This window comes from Dermacentor andersoni, chromosome 11, assembly GCF_023375885.2.
Source record: "Dermacentor andersoni chromosome 11, qqDerAnde1_hic_scaffold, whole genome shotgun sequence".
NCBI classification, from domain to species: Eukaryota; Metazoa; Arthropoda; class Arachnida; order Ixodida; family Ixodidae; genus Dermacentor; species Dermacentor andersoni.
This window is the reverse complement of record NC_092824.1, coordinates 93,983,319-94,001,868: the sequence shown is the minus strand read 5'-3', so window position 1 is coordinate 94,001,868 and position 18,550 is coordinate 93,983,319. Positions and strand designations below refer to the sequence as shown.

The window sequence follows — 18,550 nt, the reverse complement described above, 5'->3', positions numbered from 1 at the left end:
GGTCGACTCTCTCTCGCTCTCCCCCCTGAAGCTCGCTTTCGCCGCGCGATTGCCGCGTCTCCCGCCATTCGGCTTCCTCGCATAGCAGAAGCGCGGCTGAGTGAATAGGTGTTGTAGTTCCGCCGCTTCTACGACAGATGACTCGAGCGTTCCGATGCTAAAGCTGCACCTGACGTCGTGGATAACCCTCGGGGGCAACAGGAACTTGTTCCCTCCCCTTCGGCTTCAGGTCGCCTGCGCGCTCAGCGGGACTAACCAGCAGGATTAGATCGATCGCTTGCTCAGAACACGATCGCTCGCCTGTTGGTTTCCGTTCACGTGGTTTTCGTTCCGAGCGCACTTACGAATGACTTAGGCGCAGGTGTCCAACACAGGCGAAAATTATTCGCTCGGTAACTTTGCCTGTTGAGTCGAACGTCCCCGATTCCTCAGCATATCTTGTCGAGGAACTTCTTGTATTTCGGCTATCTGACGTTGCACAAGAGGAACGATAAACGCCCCTTTATGCTTGCACTATACTGTGTTGTCGTTTTCTTAATTACCAAGGGCACTTGAGGACAATATACCATTTAACGGGGCAGCTTGCAATCTAAAGGCTATCCATAGTTCCGGATTGGCGAACAGCAGGCACTTCACGCAACCATGTGCACCATGCGCATCGGCCCTGTCCCATGGCAGGCACGCTCCAGTAATTGTAGCAGTCCCGTATATTAGGTATTAACCGAACATTCGAAGAAACAGAAGGCCACATTCTCGATTCCATATTGTCATGAATCGATTACAAAGATAACTATTCGATTCGTGCTCGAAAGTTGGAATATTCGCACACCTCGAGAACGAACAGCGTCTCACATCATTTTGCTCCCGCGATGAGTCCAATATGAATGGTAGGACGCGATTCATAACGTGTCTTCATAAACAGAGTCTGTCGAACTGAGTCCATCTGTCTCTATTCTCTGTATGCGCCAGTCTGTCCGTCTGACTTAGTGTGTGCATCTGTTTATCTGAATGACTGTGTCTGCACGTCCGTCTGTGGGCCCGTTTGACTGACCACGTTCACCTGCAAGGATTGACTGAAGGGCTAGTTGGTTCATTATCAGAAATAACAGCACTTCAAGACGGGACACAAGGGAAGAACCCCCCCCCCCCCCCCCCCACACACACACACACACTGCGCTGTACACATACTGCACCTCTTTGTTTGTCGTACCTTCCATTTGTCTGCTTGTCTGTATGTCTGTATGCCAGTGAACGTGTCTGTCCGTCCGTGCATCCGCCTGTCTGTCCTTGCGCGCGCAAATGCAAGGACGTCTGCTCTCTGCGCTGGTCTAAATACGCTCAAACGGGTTAGCTTTACCAGTTCCTACCGCAAGGATGAACAAATATTTTTCTTTCTTTCCAGCATGCGGATTTCAACGCTTAAAAACATGAAGTATTCAGCATATCGGCGAAGGCCTTCGCCCGTCGCCAATGTCACGCTCACGAGTGTCAATGCTCATTCAAAAAAGCAAGAATAACGCCAATTCCAAACCAAATTTATTTTCCTTTCTCAAAACAACGGTTTCGTTTGTACATTTGTGCACTCTGGCCAGCAGCTTGACTAGACGTTGTCGTCCCCGGCCCCACCCCCGTGCGCAGAATAACAACATGCACCTTTAATTCCGCAGTGTAGGTATATCCACAGTCAAATGTCACTTGCTATTGTAGCATAAATACATAGGCACCAGGGGCGTGCTATACGGAAATCACATGAAATATCTTATATAAGTTAAAATTATATTATGAGGTTTTACGTGCCAAAACCACGATATAATCATGAGGCTCACCGTAGTGGGGGACTCTGGAAATTCGTACCACCAGGGGTTCTTTAACGTGCAGCTAACTTCAAGTACACGGGTGTTTTCGCATTTCGCCCCCATCTAAATGCGGCCGCCGTGGCCGGGATTCGATCCCGCGATCTCGTGCTTAGCAGCCCAACACCATAACCAGTCAGCAACCACGGCAGGTTTTTTTTTATATAAGTTGTGGTGTTTAACGTTACAAAGCTGCACAAGGCTATTTTGACCAAGGTTTTTTTTTTCCTTTTTTTAACATGCGCCCAAAGTACGTACACTAACATTTTGACATTCTGAAATCAGTGCGTTGCCATGGTTATGCAGAATTTCTCTCAAGCCTTTCTCGTCATTTTTTTTTTGTTTTCGTCTGGAACTTAAGGTAAGATCGATGCAGACTAGCCAGCGGTCGTCCATTCAGTGTAGCCCAGGATTTGGCAGGATTTCCGAGCTCTGTAGTTCCCATATACATCAAAACGTGGCACGATTGTTTGTCAAAAGAAGGGAGTAGTACCTATTGTCGCGTCACACGTGGACCTAGAGAGAAAGACATATATAAAGAAAGCGAAGGCTTAGTTTTAGCACCCGGAAGCTCAAATCTCACTCCACATTTATTGTTTATATGACTTCCTGACAGGAGGTCGTGCAGCCTTGTACTCGGGGATTTCGTTCTGCAAGTTTAGCGATGTATTTTTTTCTGTTCGTTGTATAAAAAAACGATTGATTGATTGATTGTTTGATTGATTGATCGATTGGTTGATTGATTGATTGATTGATTGATTGATTGATTGATTGATTGATTGATTGATTGATTGATTGATTGATTGATCGATCGATCGATCAGAGCTGGCTCCATCGAAGAAACGAAGGCCAATCTCCGAGGTCATGCTTTTTTATAATGAAGGCGCCGGAAGCGAGTGCAGGAGCTGAAAACACGTCATGGCAGCCATGTTTTCAAGCACAACCTATTACAGTTTCTAGAATATCGGAGCACCGGAGAGATGGACAGCAGCGCTGGCATCGGCATCTTGAGACGCTTTCTTCAACCAAAACGCCTTAGAACCCTTTTTGTGTTACGTCACTGTTCTCGCAGTACGTAAATAAAAAGGGGAAAGAAATCAGCTGTACGCTGATTGTTGCTGCTGATGCCTTTACATACCCACCCCTTCTCTCGCCCGCCCCCCTCCCAATTAGATAAGTACAGAAAATAGTCGCTGTAGTTATATTTATGTGCAACAACAAGTCGTTGCAATTATAATGATGTGACCCAGCCGGTGTTGACATTGCGCACATGTTTTAACAAGGACTGAAAATAGAAGCAGTGTTTCGCTTTGTCGGTAATGAATGGCGCATCGGTCCGCTAGCCTCCGGAATAGTCCCGGAAGAGGGCTGGGTTTCATTACGTAGCTTCGCAAATGCCATGACTGAAGAAGTGTCAAGTTGCACGGCCGCGCGACGTGGACACTGCATGCTTGCAACACATCGCTACTTTCTGTCACAGTGTACATTGTGGAATGACAACTTTAAGAGCGGTGACGCCGCCACAGTTTTCTGATGGGGGAAAAAAGGCGTGCTGCAGAACCAAGATTAGGCTTCCAGCCGCTTTCAGCGGCCACTAAAACGATCAATGTGCAACATGGATAACAAGATTAAATATATAGTGCAAAATATTTTGAAAAGCGAGACAGTACAGATGACAAGCAGGGCAACTGCCATCACGAGAGGCCATAGAGGTCCATCTCCCATCTGCCTAATATTAAAGAGAAAGAAACGGTAGAATGACAAGAGAAATGCATGTACACAATAGAAAACTAAAAACTAGAGAAACAGATCGAAACCAGTTGGCATAACGACTATAAGCAAGTTGGCCGAAACGGCGCAGAAAGCCTGTTTTAAGCTAACAAGAAAAATGCACTTAAAGACTGTCCTGACGACAGCGGCGGCGCCCAGTTCAGCAGCCCGTCGACGGAGTCAGAGTCGTGGTACGCGGCGGAGTGGCAGTGGTCGAGGCGTCGTCTCCGTGCAGCCCCTCCTGCGCGGTCGTCGTAGCGTTCCCACGGCCGCGACACGCCTCGTGACGGTTGTGCAGGCGGTCGCACATCAGTCCCAGCAGGTTGGTCTGCGCCTCGACCTGGATCACGTGGCTCATCTCACCCTGGATCCGCACCAGGGGCGTGCTGTTCACGCTGGCCGTGATGAGCCACGTCTTCTTGCCCATGTCCAGCATGAGCAACTTGCCTTCCGCGGTGACGCACTGGTCCACCAGGTGCCACTCCAGTCCGTGCTGCTCAACGCAGCGCCGGCCGACGCGGTGCGGGTCGGGGTGCCGGGACATGCAGGCGATGATCCTCACCGCGGTCAGGGTCTCCTCGACGTGTCTCATGACGCACGTCTGGACCATGTTGGCGTGGCACTCCTTGCTGCCGCGGGTGCACCAGATGGTGGGGCTGGACGTCGAGTTGTGCTCGCTGCTGTTGCCCCTGCCGTCGCTGTCGGCGTCGGTGGTGTTTGCGCTGGCGCTGCTGTCTGTGCTGCCCTGGGTGCTGTCGGGGCGCTCGGTAGAGATGCTGCTTCCTGTGGTCTCCGTACCGTCAGATCCCTCGGTACTGTTACCGTTGTTGACGGCGGCGGTGTTGTTGCTACCGGCATCGTCACCGCCGCTGCTTCCGCTACCGTTCTCGACGCGGGCTCGGCCGAAGGGCAAAAGCGTGAGGTGCATGTACTCCCGCAGCAACTCGTACACGGGCAGCAGCTGGGAGACGATGAAGCGGCGGCTGTGCGGGCAGAGGCACTCGTAGACCACCTGGACGCTGACCTTCTTCATGGAGATCTCGTACGAAACGTAGCCGGGTACGGCGGGGCCTCTGGTGCGGTTGAGCCACGGCCGGATTCTCGACGTTCGATTCGTTGGCGATACCGCCGTCGTAGTCTCGGGCACGTCGCGATGAGACCTTCGGTGCCTCCTGGTAGCTCCCTCCGTCGTGGTCTCCGGGGTCATCGTGGTCGTGCTGGTCGTCGTAGACTGCGTTGTGGTTGTCGTTGACGGCGTAGTTGTGGTAGTGGTGGTTGACTCCGTAGTCGACGCAGGCGTTGAAGAAAGCGGCGGCTGTTTTTCGGTTTCCGAGACGTCTGGCTTGAATCCGTCTCGCGTCGGTCGGTAGCCATCGGGAGCACTGTCGTCGATCTCGTTCTCATCGACACTGGCGTTCTTGTAAGCGTCGTCCAGTCGCTTGCCGCCGAACAGGCTGCTGATCGGATAAGATAGGGCTAACGCGAGTAGCACGAGCGCTACCAGAGAGCCGGCTATGCAAACGTACTTGGCCGGGAAGCGGCGAGGCCGCTGGGCCTCCGGACACAATTCCGCAGTGTCAGCTTCAGCCGCGGTACCCATGACGCTGACTATGGCGCTCGCAAATGAGCTGTTTGCCCGCGGATGCGAGCGAAAGGGCAAGGTTGAACAGCGCGCGGGAGGGGCGATGCATCAAACGTTCCCCTCTCTGCGCGATCTTTCTCGCGTTCCAATAAAGACGCCGCGCAGGTCTCTCGGTACGTATGAGCGCGCTTGGTATTTGTCGCCTCTTTCCCTCTCCTCTCTCTCGAAACATTCTCGCTTTCCGAGCGCCCGCGCCGAAAAGAACACATGAGAATACCGTTTCCGCTCGAATATATTACATACGAGGCGATATCTTCTGTTAACGAAGTACGTAACGCGAACCTCGAGAGTCACGGCTGGCTTATAGATTACGTAGATAGAGGTTCACGTAGAGACAAGTTTCAGAATGCGTGTGGTACCGAGGGTCGGATTAGTCGACCGCAATGGCATGTACGGCGCTGTTAGCGATCTAAAAGGACAACACAACAAGTGGACCGTCAGTAGACGCCGTTTTCTCCCCCGCACCATCGACGACAGCTGTATCCGTGCCAAGTCGAATCAATCACGAGACACGCCAAGACAGGTGGCAAAAAAAAAAAAAAAGAACGGTGGAGCGGAAGCGCAAATTCCTGCCGAACCTACCTCGCGACATTTGCGACCGTCACTAAGATTTGCTTACATAGCCGATTTACATAAGCTATTCTCACGTTTTCTTTTTATAAAGTCCATATGACGTTTAACGTCAACCTGCGAACAGATGTTAGCGCTTTCTGTTATAATAGCTTGGGGGTCCGGGGACCACAATACACCAAGAGAAATATACTCGTTGACTACCTTTGTCGGCAGATAGCGGCACCTAATTCATGTAGGCAAATGAACAAGTTTATAGCAAGGCATAACGAGACATTTACAGACGTTCTACAGACTTTCTAAACCCGTACCTTCTGACGAAAGATCACGGCATTTCAAGCGCGTTCGTCGAAAGCGAGACGATCAAACGCTGTAATCTGTGGTACATGGAATTGAACGAGGCCATATGAACGCAAATTGCAGGTGTAGCTGAGACTTCGGCGACGCAGAAACGAGCGCTGGACACACAAGGCTTACAATATACATACCAGCACTACACAAAAACAAACAAACAAACAAGCAAGCAAACAAAGATGAAATCATACATCGAAAGCCATCGCACAGGCGTAAACATGAGCTGACGCAACTTTTGGACTATACTTCCCGCGAATATCGCGTATTTTTGTTACGCACGCTAATGTTAAACTATGCGTGAATTTGACATTTACATTCAATGTTATAGCTGCTGTTGCCAACGGCTGTTAAGTGCTTCTTTTTCATTTCTTTTTTTTTTTTGACTAGAAGGCTTTCATTTAAGGAAATTCACTTTTTTCGACCCGCCGACGATATCTCGATGTTGGCGTGTAAATAAATAAAGAGAGAGAAAGGCAGAGAGGTCGACTTCAATTTACCTTTGCTGCCAATAAGATACGTCCCAAGTCAGTCATTTCCTCAGCTTTGAGCCATGTCTCTCGAGGCAAACTTGCACTGAAGTTGCCTTGAATAAATACAAACAAATGAAGAAATCAAGACACGGGCTATAAGAGACACTTGATCAATTTCGACTACCCGTGTTTGTTCAACGTGTACCCAATGCACGGTACATGAGCGTTACCTCGCTCCGCCCCCCCCCCTCCCCCTTTTAGGAACGAGGCCGCCGCGATCGGTGATCGAACCCGCGACCTTGTACTCCGCAGCGCAACGCCGTATAGCCACCGAGCCATTGCTCCCGTGTATCAGTTTAGAATCGTGGCGAAAGCTTAGGTATGAGCGAATACGGTAAGCGGATTGTTTTTTTTTTTTTTTCTTATACTAACTAACGGATAGCTTACAATGGATAGCATACCACGAAGTCAAAAGCCGTCGATGATGAAAAAAAAGGGGGGGAAAAGAAAAAAAGAACATGGTCGAAAGCAGGGTCATGTGAACTGCAGGCACAGACCAGTATTATTGTTCAAAATGTACGACGACTGAGGGACGAAAGAAATATCAGCGCTTCGGCGAATGAGTGTAGAAGGCACGTCTAAGAAGAGCAATATGGCTGTATACGAAGAATGTCGACGCGCGGCCCCAACCGCGGGTGACCTCGGCGCGTTCCTCTGGTATTTTTTGCACGAGTCATTCAAGAGAGCAACAGCTGGAACAGGCATTGCCATTCCGCCAAGAACTGAAAAAAAACTAAAGAGCAGGCAACTGCGAATGACGCACTCAATTTCCACTGCCGCATGGCATACGACGACGAGGCATCCGGAACGTGATTGGATGAGCATTGTACTAAGCATTGACGCGCGCGCGCTCCAGACGTACACAGTATAATAAAACAAAATGGCGGATCTCATTTGCTAACGCTTCTTTCTTCGTTCCTTTTTTTTTTCTTTTTCGGGAGATTTGCAGCAGCACTTTACGGCGAAGCCGTTAATGGGACTGCCTACCGCTTTTCGAGGACCTTCTATGTTGTAGCGTAATCGAAAGCCTGAAATTCGAAGTTGGTTAGTTAATTCGGGTTTAATGGCGCAAAAGCGACAAAAGCCATGCTGCGCCAGCCACATTCGAAGTGCCTAAACGTGCAGTGCCTTCTCCGGAAAGCGAGCAGAAATTTTTTTAAAACATTATTTCTTGGATCTGCGTAGTCTACTCCTAAATTTGTGTACGGACGCAGCCAACACTTACTACTGGGCGCGAAGGCAATATCGGAGGCGACGCATAATGCACCACTCCGTTCACCGCGATTCCGTTTGTCTGGCCAATGCTGCTCCACTGTTAAACACGCGCTATAGCTGGAAACGAAATAAGTTACTGTATCGCCCAAAGAAAAGTTAATAGGTGAGCATAGATACAATTTCAGGTAATACAATATTGTATTGAAGCAAAATAACTCTCCCCGCGCCACTTTTCGCTCACGTGACGGCACACGGATTGATTGCACTATTTCACCGTCGAGCGGCGCCACATGTCATTCTTGCACCACTTTCAGGGTCAAATTAAAGTTATATTTTTTAGTTTATAAGATACAAGTATGCTCGTTTCCGTCGATAGGACACACAATCTTCTCATTCCCACCATAATTCAAAGACATGTTTCTAAGTGGTGGACAGTCCCTTCAGAGCCCCTCACCAAGTTTGCCCATTTTAAACAAACAAGCGTAACCTCTATTTCACGCGCTGAAGATCGTGTCTCCAAAGCATTACGTCGCTGCGCACACAAAAAACAGATGAAATTCAACCACGCGCCCTCGGGTCAGAAAGAAAAAAAAAAGACATAGAAAAGGGCAGCCATAAGCGCAGCCTTGCGGCGGCACTCGTTAGTATATAAATCGAATGTCAATGGTATAACAGCCGGCAACGCAGCCCTACCATGTCATTCGAACACGCAGCCAGCGTCAGTGGAGCCGCAGCCAATGAGGTTTTGCTCCTTGGAGCCGGCGCAACATGCATGAACATGCGTCGGATGTAACAAAGAAAATAGAAGTACTACGATCGTATATAGCGAATCATTTCAGAAAGCTCGTATATAGCGAAGAAATTGCGCAGGGTTTATATAGTGAAGCGTTTGCGAAGACTCGGTTAGATTTCGGGTCAGTGGCAAAACAGACCACAAGAACATCCGGACGATATGAGCACTCCGATTCGCAGTTTCGCTTTCTTTGCTGCTTGAGTAGCTCGGACAGGCATACGCTCTCGTTTGAATGCGATTCTTCGTAACCACACAGCGTAATTTGTCTGGTGGCGCCAGACGTAATTTCTATCTGAAACTGGTGAATTAAACTGATTGATATGCCATTATTACAGCGAACCTGTTTATGCCTAGGGTTCCGTAAAACTATCATCACCAGCAATGGCTCGTACCACTGCTCGCGCGTTCGTCGTCGTCTTCTTCCACAGCTGGCTCCGTTGCCGCTCATTCTGCCAGAGTTACCATACAGCCCCTCGCACTCGTGCCACTGCTCGCGCCTTCTTACACCCTGGCTCCGTTGCCGCTCATCATGCCAGCGCTCCCATACTGCCCGTCGCACACGTGCCTGAATGCTCGCGCCTTCGTCGTCTTCCAGTTGGCTCCGATGGTGCTCATCATGCCAGCGTTCCCATACTGCCCGTCGCAAACGTTAGTGAATGCTCGCGCCTTCGTCGTCGTTTTACAGCTGGCTCCGATGGTGCTCATCATGCCAGCGTTCCCATACTGCCCGTCGCAAACGTGAGTGAATGCTCGCGCCTTCATCGTCGTCTTCCAGTTGGCTCCGATCGCGGTCATCATGCCAGCGTTCCCATACTGCCCGTCGCAAACGTTAGTGAATGGTCGCGCCTTCGTCGTCGTTTTACAGCTGGCTCCGATGGTGCTCATCATGCCAGCGTTCCCATACTGCCCGTCGCAAACGTGCTTGAATGCTCGCGCCTTCGTCGTCGTCTTACAGCTGGCTCCGATGGTGCTCATCATGCCAGCGTTGCCATACTGCCCGTCGCACACGTGAGCGAATGCTCGCGCCTTCGTCGTCGTCTTACAGCTGGCTCCGATGGTGCTCATCATGCCAGCGCTGCCATACTGCCCGTCGCACACGTGAGCGAATGCTCGCGCCTTCGTCGTCGTCTTCCAGTTGGCTCCGTTGCCGCTCATCATGCCAGCGTTCCCATACTGCCCGTCGCACACGTGAGTGAATGCTCGCGCCTTCGTCGTCGTCTTTTAGTTGGCTCCGATGGCGGTCATCATGCCAGCGTTCCCATACTGCCCGTCGCACACGTGCCTGAATGCTCGCGCCTTCGCCGTCCTCTTAACGTGTTGGCTCCGTTGCCGCTCATCATGCCAGCGTTCCCATACTGCCCGTCGCACACGTGAGTGAATGCTCGCGCCTTCATCGTCGTCTTCCAGTTGGCTCCGTTGCCGCTCATCATGCCAGCGTTCCCATACTGCCCGTCGCACACGTGAGTGAATGCTCGCGCCTTCGTCGTCGTCTTCCAGTTGGCTCCGATGGCGGTCATCATGCCAGCGTTCCATACTGCCCGCCGCACACGTGCCTGAATGCTCGCGCCTTCGCCGTCCTCTTAACGTGTTGGCTCCGTTGCCGCTCATCATGCCAGCGTTCCCATACTGCCCGTCGCACACGTGAGTGAATGCTCGCGCCTTCATCGTCGTCTTCCAGTTGGCTCCGTTGCCGCTCATCATGCCAGCGTTCCCATACTGCCCGTCGCACACGTGAGTGAATGCTCGCGCCTTCATCGTCGTCTTCCAGTTGGCTCCGTTGCCGCTCATCATGCCAGCGTTCCCATACTGCCCCTTCGCGAAGACGCTGACGGCACTGGCCCACTGCCAGTCGGTGCGGTGATCTAAGTCTTAAATTCTTTGCCTCAATATATCGCGAAATGAAAACACGAATGTAGATTATGAATGTATAACACGAATGAACGCGGATGTATAAAAATAAATGTGTGTGCGTACCTTTCGTCACGATGACTACTGATCAAGACAATAAATGTGTTCGTACCTTTCTTCAGAGTTCCGTGTTACGTCTTTGTCGTTTGCTACACAGCTTCGCTGACCATCCACCTTCAAATAGTGGAATGGCTCATGACTTTTTTATCGTGTTAATTGGTTAATCCTGTAAATTTTGTGGTAAAAATATTTGGTGTATTTGTTTATTAGTGTGTATCTTATGTGGTACTTACTTCAAATGCAATGCTTTTGTAGTTGTTGATGTTGCTTGCTACGTGCCATGGCTTCTGGGCCTTTGTCAAGCTGCAGATTGCAGCTTTTAGCCCAGGAGTCCATCCAGATGTTTCTGGAAAATAAAGTTTAATTGATCCGTGAAGGCTTCTTAGAAAACTGAGTTTGTCGAGCTAGTTGACGCAAATGCATCTTCTATAATAGAAAGCGAAGAAAAAGAAATGACGTGGACGAAAAAGATATCAGCAACCGCAATTCGGGGAACGTTATTAGGAAATGACGCACTTTTAAGTGCGGAATTAATGCAAAAAAAATGAAAAAGAAATGTCACGTTCGGCGTCGTGTCGTGGTTTCTCTGATAATTTTTTGTAATAGTTACTAGCGCTTCGCCGCGTAGTGTACTTTGTTTTGCATTAAAATTGGCACTATAATATTACTCAATTTTATTCAAATTCTTAGAACGATTTGCCTCATCAATATGGAGCACCAAAAATACATTATTATTATTATTATTATTATTATTATTATTATTATTATTATTATTATTTACATGTTACCTTCGCCTCTGTCCCGCCTACAGTGATTTCTTGCAAGTTCACATAGCTTGTAAAAACGAACGTCCGAGTTGCAAGCGCCTGTAAAACTTGGTGTGGACCTGCACAATGTATTTGATGCACTCTAAGGATGTTCTTACCGAAGCGAGACGATCGTCTACGCTGAATGCTGTCGCACAAGCATTGTTTGTGTGAATGACGAAAGGGCAAGAACGTCACGGGGATCTCGCTGGAATTTTAATGCCGAAGTTATTATGCTGTACTGATACACAGACTTCTTTCCGATTTACATCCGCAAAGCGAATCTTAGAAGATGACTAAGTCTCAGACAGACGCAGCTGCAAGTGAAAACGGGAAGCTGTCGAGCATGAGTAGTTAAAGTTCAACGCGCTGTCTTTTTTTCGATAGAAACTGCTATGCGTTCTGTATAGCTTTAATTAACGCTTACCACTGATTTGTTCTTGCTCAAATTTCGAAGCAATATAGCATTTTATAGTTCGGATCGTTCAATATGACACTTATTCGGTTGTGTTACTTGCCTGGATTGTAAAAAAATGTAATAATAATAATGCGTAGCTGCCTTCGTCTCAGCCTATATCTTGGTGTTCACATCCCATTCCTCAGAGGCTAATAGACGGCAGTCTCGAAGGACATGCACTGGCATACTGCAGACCACGTAAGTGACATAGCCGCCACGTTTTAAGCGCCACTCTCTGCGAGGGGCGCGACCAAATGTAATTTCGAGTTTTCTTGGGGGGCAATCCGGGCAATCAATAATAAAATGTGTTACATTGATCGGTCCCGAGCATAAAATGCAATCTTTCTGAACATTTTGAGCAAGACCAGAGCAGCGGTACGCACGACATCGTTTTTTTTGTCATTTTTCTTTTCTAATTGGCAGAAAAAACGCAGGTCTCGGTGTAGCTTTTGCGTTCCGAAGCCGGAGCTGTCGACCGTGTGTAACTAATTTTGTAGTGCACTACAGTGCACTACAAAATAAAGGCAGCGCGCGCTCTATTGCAGCACATTTACTGCAATCGAGCGCTGCCTTCATAAGGTTTTGCCCAACCGACGACATTATAGGCACCAACAGGTGGCGTCCACATTCGTACTCCCCCCCCCAGCGACGACTGTGTCGGCCGGAATAAAGGAAACCGATCTCGAAGGATATGTTTTTACTTACTGCGTGCGTCGAAAGCAAATGCAGAAAAGTAAAACACGTCATGGCCGCCATGTTTTGGACGCCACTTAATAAAGGAACAGTAAAGAGCAACACTACACCAGCTTAGAACTTATTTGTATTTATTTGTTTCCATACTCTCAGGGCCCGAATGCACTAGAGAGGAGGGAGTCACTAGTTCTTTAAAACTAAAGTTTCAGTCGTAATCTTTCAAAAGTCATTGTTGAGCCACTCGACGGGAAATGGATCTGATTAGGGTGAATTGGTGATCCAAAGTTAAAACTTGAGAAGGATACTGGTTAATGTTGAGGATTGGACAGAACCTACATTAAGAACGGACACTGCAAACGCCAAACTTCCCCGTCTTGAATCTCGCGCCAGAACTTCGACGGGCAGTTTGTGAGCAAAGGCGTCTTTTTCCCCTCTGACTCGCTAGGTTGAGTGTGCGCTTCTTTTAGAATCCAATGTAGCTCCTTTCTTTTATAAATAAAACAATTACGTAGACTCGAGTAGATGCTGTCAACATCGATTACGTCGCGGCGAGATGGTGCTGGTGGTTCGGGGCTGTGCGGCAACCTGCCATTATTTTCCGCGTCCATTCAGGCTTACCAAAGCTTGATTTACTTATATGGCTTAACTCGATATTAGAAGTGCTCCAATAAATCGAATACGAATAATCGAAGAAACGACATTCGATTATCGAATAAAATATCGAATCGAAATCCAAATCGAATATCACATTAAATATCGAATCAAATATCGAATAAAAAATAAAAGAATCTAATATCACATTTACTATCGAATTAAATATTGAATCAAATACCTAAACTAATATATAATATTTTTATTATTATTTGTGAACGCAGGAAGTTATAATGGTTACGACGAGTCCACCTGATAAAGAAAAGATTCATTTACATTACCGAACACGTGTAACGCCACTCAAAACTTGAAGACCGCTCAACTGAGGAGCTTAAGTCTGAGAAACAACTGAAAAGTGATCGTATCTCGTACTGAAGCAAAGGCGCAATACGTCACCACATGCACGAGCAACGCTGCATACGTTAAAGGAGCGAAGTGGAATGCTGTACAGTAATCGCACATCGATTTAAACTGACACACAGACGTGCAGTGAGTATAGACATCATAAATTACCTCACTTATCACCGGGCCGAGCGCATAAATTATCAGCATATCAGACGACCGGGCGAGCAGGAGCCGTGTGCAGAGACGTTGCGTTGTCCTGCTCCCACGTGACCACCCTCTGCGTAGTGACGTCACGACAAAGGTGCCTCCTGGGGAACGAAACGAAAACTGGCTCGTAGAGAAGCTACCATGGTAATTGTTAGGCCACTCTCGAAGTTTTGGCAGTACGGTGTCGAGGTCTATTAAGACGTTCATATAACGCAAAAAAAAAGTCGAGAAACACGAGAAACACAATATCACCTTAGACTGATAAAGTATTCTTTCAGAACACTATTATCGTTGAATTCGCAGTAAAATGTTGATTACTAGAACACAAAATGAAGACTAGACTGCCTTTTTTTTTCAATTTCACGTTGAAAGAACTCGCCAATACGTCAGTACGACGTCACAATTCTTTTATAGTGTGTGTGTGTGTGTGTGTGTGTGTGTGTGTGTGTGTGTGTGTGTGTCTGTGTGTCTGTGTGTCTGTGTGTGTGTGTGTGTGTGTGTGTGTGTGTGTGTGTGTGTGTGTGTGTGTGTGTGTGTGTGTGTGTGTGTGTGTGTGTGTGTGCGTGCGTGCGTGCGTGCGTGCGTGCGTGCGTGCGTGCGTGCGTGCGTGCGTGCGTGCGTGCGTGCGTGCGTGCGTGCGTGCGTGCGTGCGTGTGTGTGTGTGTGTGTGTGTGTGTGTGTGTGTGTGTGTGTGCGTGCGTGCGTGTGTGCGTGTGTGTGTGTGTGTGTGTGTGCGTGCGTGTGTGTGCGTGCGCGTGCGTGCGCGTGTGCGAGCGTGTGCGTGCGTGCGTGCGTGCGCGTGTGTGCGCGTGTGCATGTGTGTGGGGGGGGGGGTAGAGGGAAGCTCTATTACGGCTCAGTAAATGTTATCGAAATTCGCCAAGTGCAGTCTTTCGCTGCTTTATAGAATACAGTGCAGTCCGTCTCTACCAATAAAAAAGAATATATGCAGATCCAACGCCCAGGTTGGAATCTGCGTGAAAGGAAACTTTCTTTAGTGAAGCAGTTATACTTAAACGGCCGTAAAACTCTATGCGATGCGTACGATTGTCTGCATTGTCGTCCTCCGCAACGCGTCATCTCGTGCAACGTTTCACCCCTGCCACACGGGCACAGAAAATGACATTAACTGGCTAATGCCTTAAACTTTAATGTCATTCGCGGGGTGCCGCACGGACGTGCTTAATGACATGAAAGCTTAATGCCATTCGCGACGTAGTGCGTTCTCGTAACTCACTTGGCCGTCCAATGCGTACTCTCGATCCCAGTGTCTCCACATTCTGACGAGACTAAACGCATTCTTAGTGAATAACAATTCTTTAAAAAGATTGCTCTTTCTCGCGGCGTATTGCGTTCTTACAATTATTACAACCCACTTGGCTATAGTCGAAAGCGTACTCTCGTTTACAATGCGACCGCCGTGGCCGTGGCGACCACATTCTGGCGATATTAAGAAATAGTAAGCCAACTTCTAGATAAAAACAACTAATATATTCTTCACTTTTTTAAAAGGAACTCTTTCTTTTATTAGAGATCAGCAGGCCATCTTGCCGCTACGCATGGCTTGAGCACTAATCGTGAGCGCGTTATAAGCAGGAGAAGCTGTTCCGATTGCACGGCGGCGGCTCCATGCCTTGTTGGCCTCACATTGAAGCCTTAGAATTTCTCGACGATGTTTGGCTCGAAGAAGCACATACGCCAGAAAAAACTGGAACACACGGTCATCAAATTCTTCACTATCGCTGCTTGAGAGCTTGGAAGCTGTGAGCGCCATTTTTCCAATTTCAATGCTTTGGCTACGCTATGGATTGTCCGTCGAGCTAGCTTTGGCTTCAAACGGTTTACGGCTGGGTGCAACAATGACTTTCCTGAAGTAAACTACATACAATGCGCCTATTAATGTTTCTCACGCCATTTCTTAAACATCTGCTCCCTAGATAACTGTTTTTTCTTTTATTGTATTACGATTTTCAAGCAAACTTAACCGTTTCGTTGCAGCTATCGCCATCGCAACGTTTAATGTCGTTAAGTATGCGCGTGTAGCAGCGATCGAAATATAATGACATTAAGAAACTTAAGGTCTTGAACTTTTAATGACATTAACCTCGCCCGGGTGGCACGGGTATCAGTTCACGCACCGCACCGGTCATAACTTCAATTTGGGATGCCGAAACTGTAAACATCAATCGATGTGCACGCCACGCTACAGTGGCCTAGTAGCCACGCTCGACGAAAGGCGGGGGTAATGAGGCTGATCCTTATTGCTTCCCCCCCCCCCCCGTTTCTTTCCTGAGAGTCCATGGCCATGCGCACACACTACGCGCGTCAGGAAATTCCAAGAGGGTTTGCCGTCGAAGCCGATGACGTCACAGTGCGCTGGCGCAGGAATTTCGAGGCGGCGTTGCCACGGGGCTTTTGTTCTGGCTTATTTTCTGATTCACCAAGGCTTATTCCGTGGCAACAATGGCTTGTTCTTTATTTCTTTCTCTCTTTCTTACTTTCTCTTTTCTGTCTTTCTTTCATTCCTTTCTTGTTTCCTTCTTTCCTTCTTTCTTTCTTCCTGTCTTTCTTGCATTTCGTTTTTTCTTTTGTATTCCATTGCACATGCGTAATTTATTAAGACAGCTCAGCTCAGCTTTTACATTTCGACTCCCTTCACGTAGTTTTCTGTCGCGCCAGTTCCCTCGGCGCCTGGCGAAAGGCCTCCTACTTGCCGTCCGGACGAGCGATCCATCAGCCAAGCCTGACATAATACTTCTCTTTAGTGTCTCCTTTAAGTGCACGAACGGACAGGCGGCATAAATGTCGAGACGCCAAGGAAATGTGTACGTAACGAGTTCGTGTCGCACCTTGCGTTTCTCTGAGACGCGAAAAGCATAACCCCGGAGTGATAGAAGCGGACGCTCCTGCTGTGTTTATCATCCGAACAAGGTACACGTCAACGGATCAACGCTTGTTCGTGCGACAAATGTCTCAGATTATCATAAACGCAAGCTTTGCCTCCGGCCCTCGTATTTAAATGCACGGGAACTGAGAAATCCTTCTTGATCGGCGTCAACTGCACCGATTTTGATGATGTTTGTTATACCTGTGTCACACGGGCACATTTGGAAGGCCTTCCAGTCAACGGCCTTTGAAACGCCACAACTCTTATCGACTCAAAGCAGTTGTCGCGCTGCTGCACGGCACTTTTGAAAGGCCGTTGAGTGGTTCAGGCGTTTCTCGCAAAATTGTGTGGCGCTGCGGATCTTTATTTTCGTTTTCATGTCACGAAAAGTTAAACAACATTAAAACCATTTAAAAACACTATAATTTATTTTATGTTTGTTTTTACATTAAAAAAATTTGTTTATACATTGCCATACATATATGTTTAGTTTTTAAGTTGTTGAGTAGCGAAACTGCGGCAACGTTTGCGCCTCTCGATGCCGCTGCCGTTTTGGAGTGTGTTCGCACATGTCAAGTGGCAAAACCACTTTATTGAATAATGAATAACACTCATATATAGTATTTTTAGAGCATTTGGTTTGATTTGTTCTTTCTAACTGTGAGTACGAGCACATTGTGAACGAGCGGGCATGTTCGCGCGTTTCCGCTTCCGTTGCTCAAAGGCCATTGAGATTTCGATAGAGTTATAGGGTGCTCCGTTGAGTCGATAGACTATTGACTCGGCGGCCTTCGAAACCGCCCGTGTAGCAGCTCGAACTTGACCTTTGAGTCAACTGACTATCGGTTGGAAGGCCTTCCAAACGCCCGTGTGACACGGGTATTACATCTAAAATAGAGGGGGGGGGGGGACAATCTAACGCTACACGTTTTGTATATTCAGACCATCGATGATTTAACAGAAGTTCTTGAATATACACAAATTGACAGAAAGAAAAAAAGCAAGACAGAAACAACCCAAGTACCAAGTCTTCTACTCTGTAATTCAGTAACAAACAGCGACATCAGAAATTCTGTAAACATCTCAGGCGAAAAAAAGAAAGACTAATTCGTGAAACACCGCTCTGAAGCCTACTAATAAATTGCGGTACAGGATTTTTTGCAAAACACTCGTAAATGATTGCAATAACGTTACGTACCCTGTAAATTAACTGACACATCAAATTTCTCCGCTTTGTAGATGCTCTAAAAGAGGCAGTTTACATAACCGCGATATCTGTTTTTGTTGCGCATAGTTACGGAATTGTAAGCTTCGCGCTTCAATGTTTCTTTAACTTACTTAAAAGTAAGACTTCTGGCAACATTTGCAAAACATTTGAGACTCTATACGTCAAAATTCTTGTAATCCGTAAGATACAGCGTTCTCTCTCAAATGCAAGAAATTTCATTCGAATCCGAGTTCAGCGGCTGCCTAATTTCTGCGCCTAATGTGAACACACACACACACACACACACACACACACACACACACAAACGCGCGCGCGCACGCACGCACGCACGCACACGCACACAAAGGAGAGCAGGTGACATGCGTGTTAAGCAAGAGAGAAGATGAGATTGCCGTTTCATTATTTCAATAAACTGCTGCTTCTTTCTCGACACAGCAAAATTAACAGATCTGCGTTGGTTCTATGGATACATTCTCGTGGTATCTATACATTTCGACATCTGGATGAACTCGACGTTCCGCGATTTCATGCGAAACACACGAAGACCCACCGGCGAAGTGGCTGCCCGTCAGAGTGAGGGC

At 47.9% G+C, this 18,550-nt stretch overlaps 2 protein-coding genes across 2 annotated transcripts in view; both read right to left on the bottom strand.

The window, feature by feature from the left end:
• The window catches only part of LOC126539068 (uncharacterized), a 60,493-nt gene that overhangs the window by 37,786 nt on the left and 4,157 nt on the right, over window positions 1-18,550 (bottom strand). The gene's annotated exons all lie outside the window — the stretch shown is intronic.
• On the bottom strand, window positions 1,519-5,422 carry LOC126539065 (uncharacterized). Its single transcript, XM_050185777.3, has one exon. It carries the CDS (start codon window positions 5,221-5,223, stop codon window positions 3,784-3,786), a length of 1,440 nt encoding a protein of 479 aa, XP_050041734.2. The 5' UTR covers window positions 5,224-5,422; the 3' UTR covers window positions 1,519-3,783.